Source organism: Phalangium opilio, unplaced genomic scaffold (assembly GCF_054372755.1).
Source record: "Phalangium opilio isolate 3A_F unplaced genomic scaffold, DU_Popi_V2 ptg000089l_1, whole genome shotgun sequence".
In the NCBI taxonomy this organism is placed as follows: Eukaryota; Metazoa; Arthropoda; class Arachnida; order Opiliones; family Phalangiidae; genus Phalangium; species Phalangium opilio.
This window is the reverse complement of record NW_028324194.1, coordinates 2,768,242-2,782,860: the sequence shown is the minus strand read 5'-3', so window position 1 is coordinate 2,782,860 and position 14,619 is coordinate 2,768,242. Positions and strand designations below refer to the sequence as shown.

The following is a 14,619-nucleotide window of genomic DNA, read 5'->3' as shown; positions in this document are numbered from 1 at the left end:
TTTGAATGATATCGAAGTTTTTAATATATTTGAACGTTAGCAAGTGTAGGTTTATTCTATAAGAAGATTCTGTACTTGGTAGTCGTTATAACCCTCTCAAACAAATAAATAAAAATAAAATAAACGATGGTTCAACAGTTCAAACTGTGAAGACGGAGCTTCTTGTATATAGAAGCTCCGTGCTGTCACTGATGTGAACGACTACTCGAGGAGGAAGAACGATTCCACGAAATCATCCAAACGTAGAATTAGATAAATTAAAGTGTAGATTTTCTGATTTTTATTACCCACAGTTTTAATTGCAATTTTTGCCTTTAATTATTATTAGTTAACCGTTTATAGTAGATGGTTTAGATTAAATCAAGGGCGAATAATTTGAAAAAGTTTGGATAGTAGCTTTTGAACTATAGACAGTTAAAAGTCAAACTTGAGAAATGAGATTATGGAAATTATATGAATATATGAAAATATTAGAAATTCTACAAAATCAGGAAATATCAGGAATCGATTAAACAGAGTAAAAGTAGGTTGAGCCCAAATCAGTTTGATCGAAAACAATCAAATTTAAAGTCCGGAAATTAAATAATCGATTAATTTAGTCGTTCCTAAAGATTTCAATTTGATTTGATAGGCAAAAAATCTATCTAACAATGAGAGCCAATCTAACATATTGAAGGAAGATTTGATAGTTTCACCATCTATGATTTGTTGAGAGGGAAAAATCTATCTAACAAATAATGCCCGTCTAAAATATAGCTAGAAGAATTGATAGTTTCGCCAAATATGATAGTTTGAGAGGAAAAATATCTATCTAACCAGCAGTGTCAGTCTAAAATATAGTCAGAAGAGTTGATAGTTTCGCTATCTATGATAGTTTGAGAGGAAAAATATCTATCTAACCAGCAATGTCAGTCTAAAATATAGTCAGAAGAGTTGATAGTTCCGCCATCTATGATAGTTTGAGAGGAAAAAAATCTATCTAAGAAGGAGTTCCACTCTAAAATATAGCCAGAAGAATTGATAGTTTCGCCATCTATGATAGTTTGATAGGAAAAAAATCTATCTAAGGAGGAGTGCCCAACTCTGGGTGCTGGTGCTTTATTTGTCGACGATGATGTTGCGGATGGCACAGGGTTAGCAGCTACCAGTTTTATTGGTATGTTATAGCTAGTAGCATCGTCCGTTACATACTGCGCGTACATTAATATCTCCCGTCTTTATATATGGATAGATCAAAAGGCCTACACGATAATAAAATATAGTAAATATGATTTGGCCTACTGTCAATAAACACAATTTGGTCTACAAAACACAGCACTATGTAAACGCGCAATTACTGGCATTGTGGCCTTTCCTAAACCGTAAGTGACCTTTTTGTACTGGTCTTTATGGGACCTCATTAGAACGATTGTTGAAATAACTAAATTATGGCGCCTAAACAACTTACCCGTCTCGGTTTTGAAATCCTGCAACTGCAACGTGGCAAAAGTGGCTCCAACGAAAATTTGGGGTTGTAATTTTATAAGTGAAAAAGATTTAAAAGAATTCAAAATTTCAATTTTACTCTGCAGGAAACTTCGCCTTGATTATTTTTTTTTCCTGAATATCCCCGTTATCATGTAAAAGACGCAAAAAAATTCACATTCTAAAGTCATTTAGGCTCTTATAAAAAACCTTTCATCTTACGCTTCCACTGACACGTGACCTGTCACTGTTTTTTGGCCTAATTAGTTAGACCGATAAACTCAGCTTCAGCATCTAAACAAGTTGGGAAAACCAAAATATTACCTCTCCGAGTCAAGAGGACTACTTAAAACATATTTACCCAGATATGGAAATGTTTCTTTTTTTTATGAACAAATACTGAAGTTAAAATTTATGAAATATTAAAGCAGTATACAAAGCATAGCGAATAAACTATAAATCAGACGTCATTTTACATCCAATAAGGATATACTTGTACACATTAAAATCATCCGATGGGGAAAAACGGGAAATGCAGAGATAAAACTTTGGAGGGATATTACCTTTACGTGTTTGTAAAGGCCCAATTTTCTACTCCTCAACTGTATACCCTCTATGTTCAAAGCCATATTCACAATATTGCCAAAGCTTTCGATTCGGTTCCTCATGCCCGTTTACTATCTAAACTTACAGCCTATGGCCTCTCCCCTAACTTACTGGGCTGGTTGGCTAGTTATTTGACAGGTCGCTCTCAGGCGGTGCGGGTGGGTAGCTCCTTGAGTAATTTCCTTCCGGTTACGAGTGGTGTCTCGCAGGGGAGTGTATTTGGCCCCGTGTTAGTTGTTCTCTACATTAATGACTTGCCGAATTCGCTATCCTCCCCCTTGTATTATATGCTGATGACCTTGAAATCTGGAGAGTTATCAACTCCTACGAGGATGTTTCTATGTTGCAGGGTGATCTCAAGAGTCTTGAGTCCTGGTCTCGTTCAAATGGCTTAGCCTACAATTGTGATAAGTCTCTGGTCCTCACCTTGCAGCGTCGTCCTGCTGATCTTAGTGCCCCCTCCCCCTATTACCTCAATGGCAATAATATAAAGCGGGTTAACGAATGTCGCGACTTGGGCCTGACAGTTAATCACAACCTATCGTTCCACAATCACATTTTGAGTTCCTGTGGAAGAGCCAATGGGCTATTGTCAGTAATCAAAGCTAACTTCCCTAAAATCTCTGAGCCTCTCTAAACCCGCGGTTGTTTCAATGTTACGTACGCCCAATTCTTGAGTTCGGAAATCAGGTCTGGAACACTAGCTCTAATCGGGACATTCAATTACTTGAGGACGTGCTTGGACGGGCTAGCCGTATTCCGCTCTCCCTGCGAGATAAACCTCGTCCAATCCGTTTAGCCCTTGGGTTGAAACCCCTTGCAACTCGCCGCAAATACCTTGACCTTATTAGCCTTTCAAGGTTCTCAGTCAACCTTCCCAGACATTTTTACCGTCCATGCAAACACTATGGGTACCCGGGGACATAGTCGCAGGTTATTTATTAACGATTCGCGCATAAATCTCTTGCATGACTCCTTCTTCCGTCGTACGGTTCCGCTTTGGAATGCCCTTCCTGAGGACTTGGTGTCAACTCGCTCGCTAAATCATTTTAAGTTGAAACTTCAAGCCTATCTTAACATTTAATTTAAATCCTTATGATTCTGCTAAAATGTTATGATTCTGGTAAAACGTTATGATTCTGCTAAAATATGTTATGCATGTAACCCTGTGATATCTCTCATGAAATTTTTAATCCTAGTACTAAAGTTCCTATCGTTAAAAAAAATTAATTAACTATTATTGTATATTTGTTATTCCACCAATATTTCTGTACCTTAAAAATTATTATTATTGTATATTGTTATTCTACCACCATTTCTTTACCTTCCCTTTTGGAGCTGTATGGCTGGCCCCAGCCCTAGCTGGACAATAAAGGGAGCAAAAAAAAAAGCTAAGTGCAGAGGCTGTGTGTGGCAATAGTCACTCCCTGAAAGGGGACTTATTAAACTTAAATAAGAAAGCGACAACAATTGCCCTTCAGGGCATTCACTAAATTACCGTCAACTTGGAATCTGCCGAAAATTGTTGCGTTAGACGAAGATGGAGTACATTGTATATTATATTCAAATGAAGTCGTTATTTAGCTATCATGGCTTTTTGGATTTTACCACCTAGTCTTTTGATTTGCCGAATTAATACTCTATTTTACCGCCTAAGTCGAAAGCCAAGTCAATCTAGCCACGGCTAAGTTGGCCGTGATCTAGCCAAAGGGTGTTTTCTAGCAGACGACGCATAGTGGAAAATTTCCGGCAGATTCTATATTGGCGGTAATTTAGTGAATGCCAATCAAATGTGTCAACCGAGAAAAATAACTGAAGTCTAACTAAAATGTCAGTTGAAAAAGATTCCTCAACCCATAGAATGAGGCGGCTGAGAATGAATCCAGAATTTCGAAAGAAAGAGAATGAACGAAGTCGGTTACTATACGCCGCTAAGAAAAAGGCTTTGATGAAGTTTGTAGCAATGAATACGACGAACCAGCAAATTTGCACTTCGAAAAATGCCAATGACACGTCGAACAGTTTGCCTGAGGTTAAAATAGAACATCGAGATGGTAGTCAGTCGAATTGCACTTGGAGAAGTGACACGTCAGCCTCATTTAGTTTGCCTGACCTTAAATTAGAAAACCAAGATACAACTCAATCAAATTTCACTTGGAGAAGTGATACTTCGAGTCAATTGCCGAATGTTACCTTACAAGATAGAGAGACTAATGAAAGCAATTACACTTTGAGAAGTGACACGTCAAATAGTTTGCCTGACGTTAATTCGCAAGGTCAAGATGCTAATCAGATACACGCTCGTAAGTCAAAGGGACAGCGTGACGCTGAACGTCGAAGAGAAAGACGGCGTAATAACCCTAATTATCGTGAAATGGAAAAGCTGCGTGACAACATGACTCGAAGAATACGTAGGGAGAAACGGCGCAGTGACCCTAGTTATTTTAATATGGAACAGCTGCATGACAACTTAAGTCGAAAACGTCGGCGACAAAACCAAATGTAACGAGAGAGAACAAGCTGCTGAAAGATTTTGTTGTCAACGTTTGCATTTAAATATGTTAGGACTAGAGTCCAATTTTCCAGTACTCGCGAGTCCTCGAGTCCAATTTTCCAGTACTCCCGAGTTCTCCAGTCCAATTTTCCAGTACTCGCGAGTTCTCGAGTCCAATTTTCCAGTACTCGCGAGTCCTCGAGTCCAATTTTCCAGTACTCGCGAGTCCTCGAGTCCAATTTTCCAGTACTCGCTAGTTCTCGAGTCCAATTTTCCAGTACTCGCTAGTTCTCGAGTCCAATTTTCCAGTACTCGCTAGTTCTCCAGTCCAATTTTCCAGTTCTCGCGAGTTCTCGAGTCCAATTTTCCAGTACTCGCTAGTTCTCGAGTCCAATTTTCCAGTACTCGCTAGTTCTCGAGTCCAATTTTCCAGTACTCGCGAGTCCTCGACTCCAATTTTCCAGTACTCGCGAGTTCTCGAGTCCAATTTTCCAGTTCTAGCGAGTCCTCCAAAAACTCAAAAATTGTTAATCGAGTCCAATGCGAGTTCAAAATGAGACTAAATTAAAAAAAGTCACTTATTTACTTGACCCCTCGCGAATAAGAAATACACTTGCCCAACAAAGATAAGCAGCGTTTACACGAGAAACTTTGGAACCGTTTTGGAAAGGCCTAACTTTTTTTGAAAAGTAATATTTGCATTTTGACGTGAAAGATCTCTGCTTTTAACAGCGTAATATTCCTTTTGTGCTTTCCAAAACGGTTTCAAAATGTCTCGTGTAAACGCGAGTCGCGACTATAGAGAGAGAAAAAAAAGGAAGACTCGCATAGGGGAAAAATGGACTCGTCTAGTAGTGTCACTAGCCTTGCGCAGGACTTCCGAGAACCTGCAAATTTCTATTAAAACAGGTTGTAACACGGGCAACTAGTTGCAAGTCCGAGTCCGAGGAGGACAACTAATGGATAAAACCTTTACCAAAAAAAAAACCTTATAAACTTGGCACTTTAAACGCAACTGAAGGCTTCGACTTATTGTGACAGTTACCCAAATTCTGAACATTTGAATGATGAATATGGAAAAGACTTGGATGACAAACCCATTTGAGTCAAATGTACAATTTGTTCTACTTATCAACCATTTTAGATATATCGGTTCTTCCCAAAATAAAATACTTCAGCAAATATACTCTTGGCAGAATTATTTATTTGTCATAACCCATAAAATGCTTTAAATTCCCATTTTTTATATGAGGTCAGATTGTGAACTTCTGGTTAGTTGTAGGGCAAAATATCATTAGTGATGTAATATATGTTTCAAGGTAATCTACAATTGAAGCCCAGTTACGTGTTAATCGGTTGAGTAGAACCAGAGTAATTAAACGTTTTCTCGATTTTGTCTGCCATTTTACACGATTTTCCAATATGGCGGAAATTCCACCAATGGGATAGTGTGTGAGACCAAACCACGTTAAAGAGCGCCCAAAAATCTATATGGTCTGAAATTTTAAGCTTTGTTTCAATTTTTCTGGGTTCTTCTCATTCAATCGCCAATTGAACAATTATGTTATAAATTAAGTCCATTTCTCAATTAATAACTATAATATTCTTTGACTCTTGTTATACATCTTTGTTCGTATCAAAAGTAACGTAACTTGGAGTTTTTATCATTCTCCCTTTATGGGCAGAATGCAGATAAAGCATAATTAATTTTTACCTCTCCAAGTGACGTATGTCACGGAGAGGTTCTAATTTCGACGTAGCTAAATGTCTGTGTGTGTGTCAGTCTGTTGTTATTGACTTACCCCCAGGGGACCGCGTTCGCAGTTTTCAAATAGGAGCGAAGGTTTCCCAAATTCCGGACCACATTTACAGTTCCGGGAAATTTGGAAAATTGTATTCCACTTACAATGGCTATTATAAATTGCCTGTCTAACACCACCATCCTTTGGTCATTTGTCCTTCCCACAAGGACACCAGTCTTTACTTACTGGCTTATATAGTCCACCATCATCTGCTCTTTGTCCATCCCACTCTGACACCAGTCTGTACACACTGGCTTCCACACACCACCATCTTCTGGTCTTTGTCCATCCCACATGGACACCAGTCTAATACACACTGGCTTCTAATCACCACCATCATCTGCTCCTTGCCCATCCCACATGGACACCGGTCTCTACACACCACCATCTTCTGGTCTTTGTCCATCCCACATGGACACCAGTCTGTACACACTGGCTTCTACTCCATCATTATTAAGGTTAGGACCTACGCGGCGATCGGCTAGGGTTACGAGAAACGTCTAGCCTCCCAATGGCGGCGCTTCCACCAAATATTCACGCAGTTGCGCTGTTCTTATCTATAGCTGCGATTCGAAACCTTTATATACTACCAAAAACGGATTTATGTAAGAAGAACGTTGAACGTAGCAATTTCTCTAGTACCCATCCTCGACTACTTTATTGAGAAACTTCGTCTGCTTATATTTTGACTCCACCCACAAATTCTGTATATAGCGACTTCTAGAAATCGAAAATGTCATTCTTATCTCTATTTTCGTGGTTAAATATTTTTTTACGAAATTGCGCCAGTGGTAAAAAAGGAAAGTGGACAACAATGCGATATAACTCCCGATTTAGTGGAATTAAGTTTTAAAGTTAAGAATATTGATGTTGAAGAAAAACAAGATACTTAAAAAAAGAAACATCAATTATTTATATTCTTAACTTTAAAACTTAATTCCACTAAATCGGGAGTTCAGTTATATCGCATTGTTGTCCACTTTGCTTTTTTACCACTGGCGCAATTTCGGAAAAAAATAATTAACCACGAAAATAGGGCGGCTATATACAGAATTTGTGGGTGGAGTCAAAATATAAGCAGACGAAGTTTCCCAATAAAGTATGCGAGGATGGCACTAGAGGCTAAAGCTACGATCCGACGTTCTTAGTACATAAATCCGATTTTGATACTACCTATTTGAGTAAGGCGAAGCAACCGGCGTATGCTTCATTTCAAACGCCAATATTAGTCAAGTCTGTCCAGAATGTTTAATTGTTCTTTTTTAGAACGATGTAACGTTCAATAAGGCGAATAACTAACGAAGAAAATATTTTATATTAATTATATTTATTTTATTATTTTTGTTTCTCAACTCAAAATTAATACGATTTGAGTTAAAAAGCAGTCTATGTGTTTGTCTGTGTGTGTCCGTCCGTTGTTACACGAGTGCGCTGCGTTAGCAGTTCGCCTTGTTCCATAATATAAAGTGAATATGAGGAAATATTTTTCGTAATTACGATGCATTTAGTAATTTTGTTAGGCCTGTGCGAGTACTCGATAGGACTCGAAAGCTCGACCGAGCTTCGAGCCGAGTAACTTTTCGAGGCTCGGAAAAAAGCTCGATAAAAGCTCGACACCAAATCTTGAGGTTATCGAGGTTCAGTCAGGTGTCTGTGAGATTCTAGATTAGGTTAAAGGTCAAGAATTACCATCTAACACAATCTACTGAATGTAATGCGCCGTAAATGTTCTTGCATCACTGGGTCGTACTTTCCAAGTAATTCGATCAACCCCAAAAAGTTTCCATTATTTGGTTCGTAAAGCCGATCGCAGCTTCCTCGAAATGCTAAATTCCTTTGAGAAAGAAATTCCACTACGGAAATTATTCGTTGTAACACATTATTCCAATGCAGTCGCTCATTGTTCATTATGTCATGCGTTTTTTGTCTATTGTTGATGTAGTCTTCAAGCGTTTTTTCAATTCAAACCACATTTTCATTCCATCGACGTGTTTTGCAGATTTTTCATGTTCGCTTAAAATACTCGACATATGCTTCCAGTCGTTATTTCCATCGGTTGTAAGCTTAATTTTGGAATCAGAAAATAACTTACACGAAAAACAAAACGCCGCATTCTTACTAACTGAATAAACTAGCCATTGACGAGATGCAATTTCGTCATTTTTAAGCTTCCTCTCAAAAAACTCATTGGAAAAACGGCAGTGTCTTCCATGATTAGATTTTCTATCTTTAGGATATTTATATTGACTGCTTGGTCGATATGGGCCCTTTTCAACAATAAATACACGCTGCTGTTCATTCATTGACACAGGCCATAAACCAGGCTCATTGGCATCAATTGCTCCTTCAAATGGTGAAATTGCCACCATAGTTTCATCATCTGCACTGCTATGATTGGACTTGGATTCTTGTGACTGATTGATAGCGCGTGAATGGCTTGATAGATTATCGCGAATTTCATTTGCCTGAATTTGGTAACTAGTACTAGGCGCTGATTTCACTGAAACAGGATCGAAATCTGATTCTTCGGAACTCAAATTTGATTCGTCCGTAACCGATGGCGTAGCAGCTTTTCTTTTCTTTACAAATGCTAACAAAGCGCCTTTTTGAGATTCCAAAAATTTTTCTTCTTTAGATTTCTTTTTCCGTTTAGCAGCGCCTGATTCTTGATTCGGGCGAAATCGCTTGGACATATTTTATGTTTTTCTTGTAATTTATTTATTAAACATAACTTGCTATAAAAAGTTTAATAGAAATTGGCAAACAAAGGAGGGTTAAGAAGACTCGACGCTACTGTGAAACTGAAACTAAAACTAAAAAGCTCGCGCTTGCGCGGTAGCTGGAATTCGTCGGGAGACGGAAAGCCGTTTAGAAACTTCTACCCCCAGTCCCGTTTTTTCTTCGCATTTCCAGGAGCAGATGACAAAGGAGTCTCGGACGCTAGCTTCCATAATGTAGAGGGCAATGGGATCCGCGAACGTCACGGTTATTAACCAAAATCATTACGCCAGTGCCACCTCTCGTAGGAAATTTGAGCTTTATTTTCCAACCAATAGCGTGGCTGCAAAGTCTCGAAAGGAGATCTGGGAAATCGTGTCTGGAGCCTCTCTTTAAAAATACGTATCGTCTGCTTATAATTAGCCTAGGCTTAACGAGTATTAGAGTTAAAAAATGGATTTCAACGGCTTTTTAATCTTTTTTATAGACTAAATTGATAATGAAAAGCCCAGCGAGTAACTAAAATGTGTTTCAGTGCCAAATTTTTCTAAATTTCTTCTTGAATTAAATGATAGCTACAAGAGGTTGGGAAAAGAAATCACTCACGATCTTTTAAAACCCAAAAAGTAAGAGACAGTGATTTCGTTTCCAACCTCTTGTAGCAGTCAATTAATTCCTACCTTTAAGGTCACAAAATGTAGTCTTATCTTTTATCTTAATACCAACGATTACAGCTGTTTGAATATAGTAATTATATTGTGTATATTTATGTCGCGATCGGGTAAGACGAACCTCAGTAGCCAGTGCCACCGTTAGTACGTTATTACAAAAAAAATTCCCAGCAGACTTTACTTTAGTGCCAGATATAATCCACCAAAAGCATCGTCTGCTATAATGTCTGATAGCGCCTCTATGGCAAACGATACTGCTACAGCTGTGACGTACGCGGGTCCCATTGCCCTCTGTGGCTAACGTCAAAATCATACTCCTGGAGCATTAACCACCATCGACCGATTCTTGGTACGAGATGCCTTTTCGCTAACGTCCCTCTTACGGAGTTACAGTCAGTAACTACGCTGAATTTGATGCCAATGAGATAAACTCTGAACTTTTCTAAACTCCAGACTACGGCTTACGTTTCGAGTTCCGTGGAGTGATATTTTGACTCTTCTCGCGTGTTTTTCTTGCTAGCGTAGTATATGGGGTGAAGTTTATCGTCTTTGCCTTTCTGTAGTAGGATCACACCTACGCCGATCTGGCATGCATCAGTGTGCACTTCTGTGTACGCGTGAGGATCATAGAGGTTAAGAATTGGTCGGTCCGTGAGGTGTGTTTTAAGCGTTTCAAACGATCGTTGTTGTTCCGTTTGCCAACTCCATTCCGTGTCGTTGCGTAGTAATTTTGACAATGGTTCAGCGATGGTCGCAAACTTGTTGATGAATCGTCGCTAAACCCAGAAATCTCCTTACATCGTGGACGTTTTGGGGTCGTGGAAATTGCTTTACGCTGTCAATTTTTCTCTGACCAAGGCTAATTCCTTGTTCATTAATTTCGAAACCCAAATAGTCGATATCGTTTTGCAGAAAATAGCATTTCTTGAGGTTTAACGTTAGGTTTGCTTTCTGAAAGACTATCAGTACTTCCCGTAGGTGTTTTAAGCCTTCTTCTTGGTCTTTCGATGGAAGTAGCACATCATCCATATAAGCGAGGGCTATTGCGTAACGTAATGGACCTAAGACAGTATTCATCATGCGTTGAAACACTGCTGGACCGTTCACTAATCCAAATGGCATACTCTGGAACTGGTAATGCCCGTCTGGCGTTACAAACGCTGTCTTCTCTCTTGAATCCTTCCCAACTGGTATTTGGTAATAACCAGATGCAAGGTCAAGGCTCGTGAAGTACTTGTTCCCTCGTAAACGTTCTAATTGGTCGTCAATTAAGGGTAGTGGGAACGCATCCTTCTTCGTTATCCTATTTAAAGCTCGATAGTCTATACATAAGCGCTCGTCTCCCGTTTTCTTTTTCACGATAAGTATTGGACTCGAATAAGGCAAACTCGATTCTTCGATGATACCGGCATGAAGTATGTCTTTTATCTTCTTCCGAACGTTTTCTCTTTCTGCATATGAGAGACGATATGGGCGATACGTTATCGGTTCGTTCGACGTGAGCTCTATGTTTAGCGTGGCTTGATCAGTTTTTCCCAGTTCGTTCACGTTTTCGGCAAAACAGCCTCGAAATTCGTTGAGCAAATCGTGTAATTTCTGTTTCATTCCGGGCGTTACGTTTTGTCCGGTGTTGATTTCGTTTATATTCAGCGGCTGAAGATTTGTTTCTTGAATTTGTAAAATCGTTTCCTTCCCTTCTATGTCTGATGGTGTACAAGTTACGGCTCTGACCATCTTTTGGTCTCCTTTTATGACGATAGGATTGCCAGATATGTTTATTATTGGGATGTTAGTGCAGCCTTCTTTATCTATTTGGTAGATGCCTCTCGGAATGCAATATTCTTCTTCGGGGCGTAACCTCATTTGACTTTCAACGTAAACATCCTGTTTTAAACCCGTTTTCTGTGTCCAAACGTCCAGAAATCCGACATAACTTGCTGGTATGACAGTTGCGTTCCTTGCCCACAAATTTAGTGGAGGGGGATTTTAATAGGGGATTTTTATGCTCTTCAAGCAGTTATCTTCTTCATTTGGCTCTTCCGTTTCTTCAAATAGGCGTAAGGTATTCCCTCTTTTCACGATGGTAATGTGAGTTTGTTCCGTCAGGGGTTGTCCAATTAGTAATGGGATTTCTTGTACCTCGTCTCGGACTACTAGTACGTCTGTCGTTGCCGTAGCTTGATCTACAGTAATCCTAGCCTGTTTGATTACGCCGATTGGCCTGGTACTTCCTTTTCCGGCATATCCACCAATACAGCATCCGTCTTTATCCTCTTCAACAAGGAAATCCATTTCTTGTGACGTACTTTCACGAATGATCATGCATTTGCTTCCCTGGTCAACATACGATTTGATTGGGTAGCCATTTATCGTAACATCCATAAAGTACTTGTGATTATCTACGGTACTTTGTTTCGTGTCTTTAACGTGATGGACTTGCTTTGCATTCTTACAATCTTTTGCTTCGTGTCCTAGTCGTTTGCAGTGATCGCATCGTGGTTTTCTTTGTGGACTGGGGCAGCTCCGGGAGAAGTGGCCGTATTCGTTACAATTGTAACACTTTGCTCTAATCTTTGGGGCAGCGTTATTGTCTTTAGTTTCTAATGTTCTTTCGTTATCGTGTCCGTTCCGGTTAGGAGGTGCGTTACGTTGATTAAAATGTCTGTTGTGGCTATGCTTGGCCTGGTCGTTGCCGTCGTTTTTAACATTTACGCCACTACCGTTACAGTTCGTTAATTTTAATCTTCCTTCCAACTGGTGTTTACAACGTAGAACTTCTGGCGGGGTAAGGAATTCTTTCATCGTTAGGGCTGTGATTAATACCTTATCGTCCAATCCCGTTATGATATACTCTATCATATTTGTTTCCGAGTAACCGCATTGGCGTAATTTGGCTACTTTCTCGTGATAATACGTGGTGACACTTTCGCCCTTTCGCCACGTTCTGGCTTCCATTTCTCGTTGGAGTTTCATAACGCTCTTTGTCTCCGGAAACCATTTTTCTAGCAAAATTTTCCATTCGTCCCATGAATGATTCATCGAATCCAATGATTCATACCAAATTTTAGCGCTTCCTTGTAGTCGTGAGAGAGCGTTGCTAATGATGGTTTGTTCTGACCAATGATATGGTTGGGTGAGGTCGTCGATTTTCTTCAACCACATGGTCATGGTTTGGTGTGGTGCACGTTCTGGATCAAATTCTGGAATGATTTTACTGGACTCACCCCAGTGGTGGTGCTGTACGTTGGTACTGGGTAAATTATTCGCTCCGGTACCTGGCTGAGGTGTCGTGATATTCGTTGAACTTCCTCCCAAATTTGGCTGGTTCGCTAATGCTGCACCGATGCTGTGCTTGAATCATTGTCTGCATCTGCGCCTGATTTCCAAGGGTTGCAGCTAGGGTTTGCTGAATCGTAGCCGCGATGGAATCTTGAATTGCCTTTTGGAATACAGCCATCGATACATAACCTGGCGGTATCGGTGTCGTAGCCGGGTTTTCGTTTCCGTCGTTGGCTTGTGGTTGTATTCTTTCGTTGTCAGCCATCGTTTTTTCTTGTTCGTTGTGGGCGATTTCGGAGTGAGTGAGGTTAGAGTTTAATTCACTATCGTTTCCGTACTCGTTGTAACTATGGATATCGTGAGTTAATGTTCGTTCGTCGTTAAAAGTTCCGAGGATCTTTTGTTGTTCGTTGAAGTTCTCGTTGGTTTCGTCAGCGGAGTCGAATTCTTCGGACGATTCGTTTAATGTAACTGCGTTTACACGTTGTAACCTAACTAGTTCGTTTGTTTGATTACGCGCAGTGCATTGTTTTATGTCCTTACGTGAGATATCTTTGACTATCCGCGTTCCCGTTGAACTTAGTTCCCGATAATTTTCGTTTCAACCCTAACACTTCTTCTAACGTGAGAGCATTCGTTGATTTCGTTGGATTCGGCTATTCGGGTTGCATTGGTCCTAGGCTTAGGAAGTTTTTCGTTTTTCGTACGCGGACTAAACGTTGTCCATTGTTCGTGAAGTGAGGCATGGGCCAAGAATAGTAAGAGGACTAGGCAGTCGCAAGCTTCCACCCGCAAACGATTTCATCTTTCTAAAAAACAGCCTTCCCGTATCAGCGGGGGTTAAAATAGGGGAGAAACCGGAATTGGGGTCAAGCGTTTCCGGCTACGGCCAACTTTGCGCGATCTCGGTTGGCCGTATTTCAGAGTATTGCCCTTTAAATATGGCGGTTTCCGGAATTTATCTTGTTTAAACCCAAACCTTGGGCGAAGAATAGTTAAACAGTACGGCAAAGGATAAAGTTAAGTATTCTAATTTTTCAAGAAGGTTAAAAATAAGCTCAGCGCTTTAACTAACTGTAATAATGATATTTGCTACTTTCATAAACAGTACGTGAAAGGTGTTGGGTTTATAACATTTCCTAAATTAAAAACCAAGCCTTTGCTCTGTAAAAAATTGGCGGGCTAAATTTAGGCTCAGCTACTATTAGGCCTTGTCATACTCACGCATGCGCTGAAGTTGGAATTATATTTTCCGGATTTTTGAGCCACGTGATTTGACCCCAAAGAGTGACGAAGTTCCGGTTTCCGATAAATTGAGCCGATAGATCGCGCTACTAGTGGCCGTTTTTTTCGTTGGACGCCTTTTCGCGACCCTGCCTAGTCCTCTTACATTCTTGGCCCATGAGTGAGGCGGCCACGTTTTCCTCTCGTTGTAAAGGCGGTCGATTCTCTTTTATTTTCTATCCGTACCGATCGTTGTAAATCCTCGTTAAATAGTCAATAATTCGGGTGAATCCCACTTCTGAGATGTTAATTGTTAATTGTTGTTGATTCAGGCGTGTAATTAATGATTATTATTATTAAG

General features: G+C 39.9%; 1 protein-coding gene across 1 annotated transcript; it reads right to left on the bottom strand.

Annotated features, from left to right (window-relative positions):
• Positions 1–11,741: 11,741 nt before the first annotated feature.
• Positions 11,742–14,504, bottom strand: LOC149646987 (uncharacterized). Its single transcript, XM_089849850.1, has 2 exons — positions 12,814–14,504; positions 11,742–12,757 (listed from the first exon to the last, which is right to left on the bottom strand). Exon 2 carries the CDS (start codon positions 12,726–12,728, stop codon positions 11,742–11,744), a length of 987 nt encoding a protein of 328 aa, XP_089705976.1. The 5' UTR covers positions 12,729–12,757; positions 12,814–14,504.
• Between the last annotated feature and the right edge of the window lie 115 nt (positions 14,505–14,619).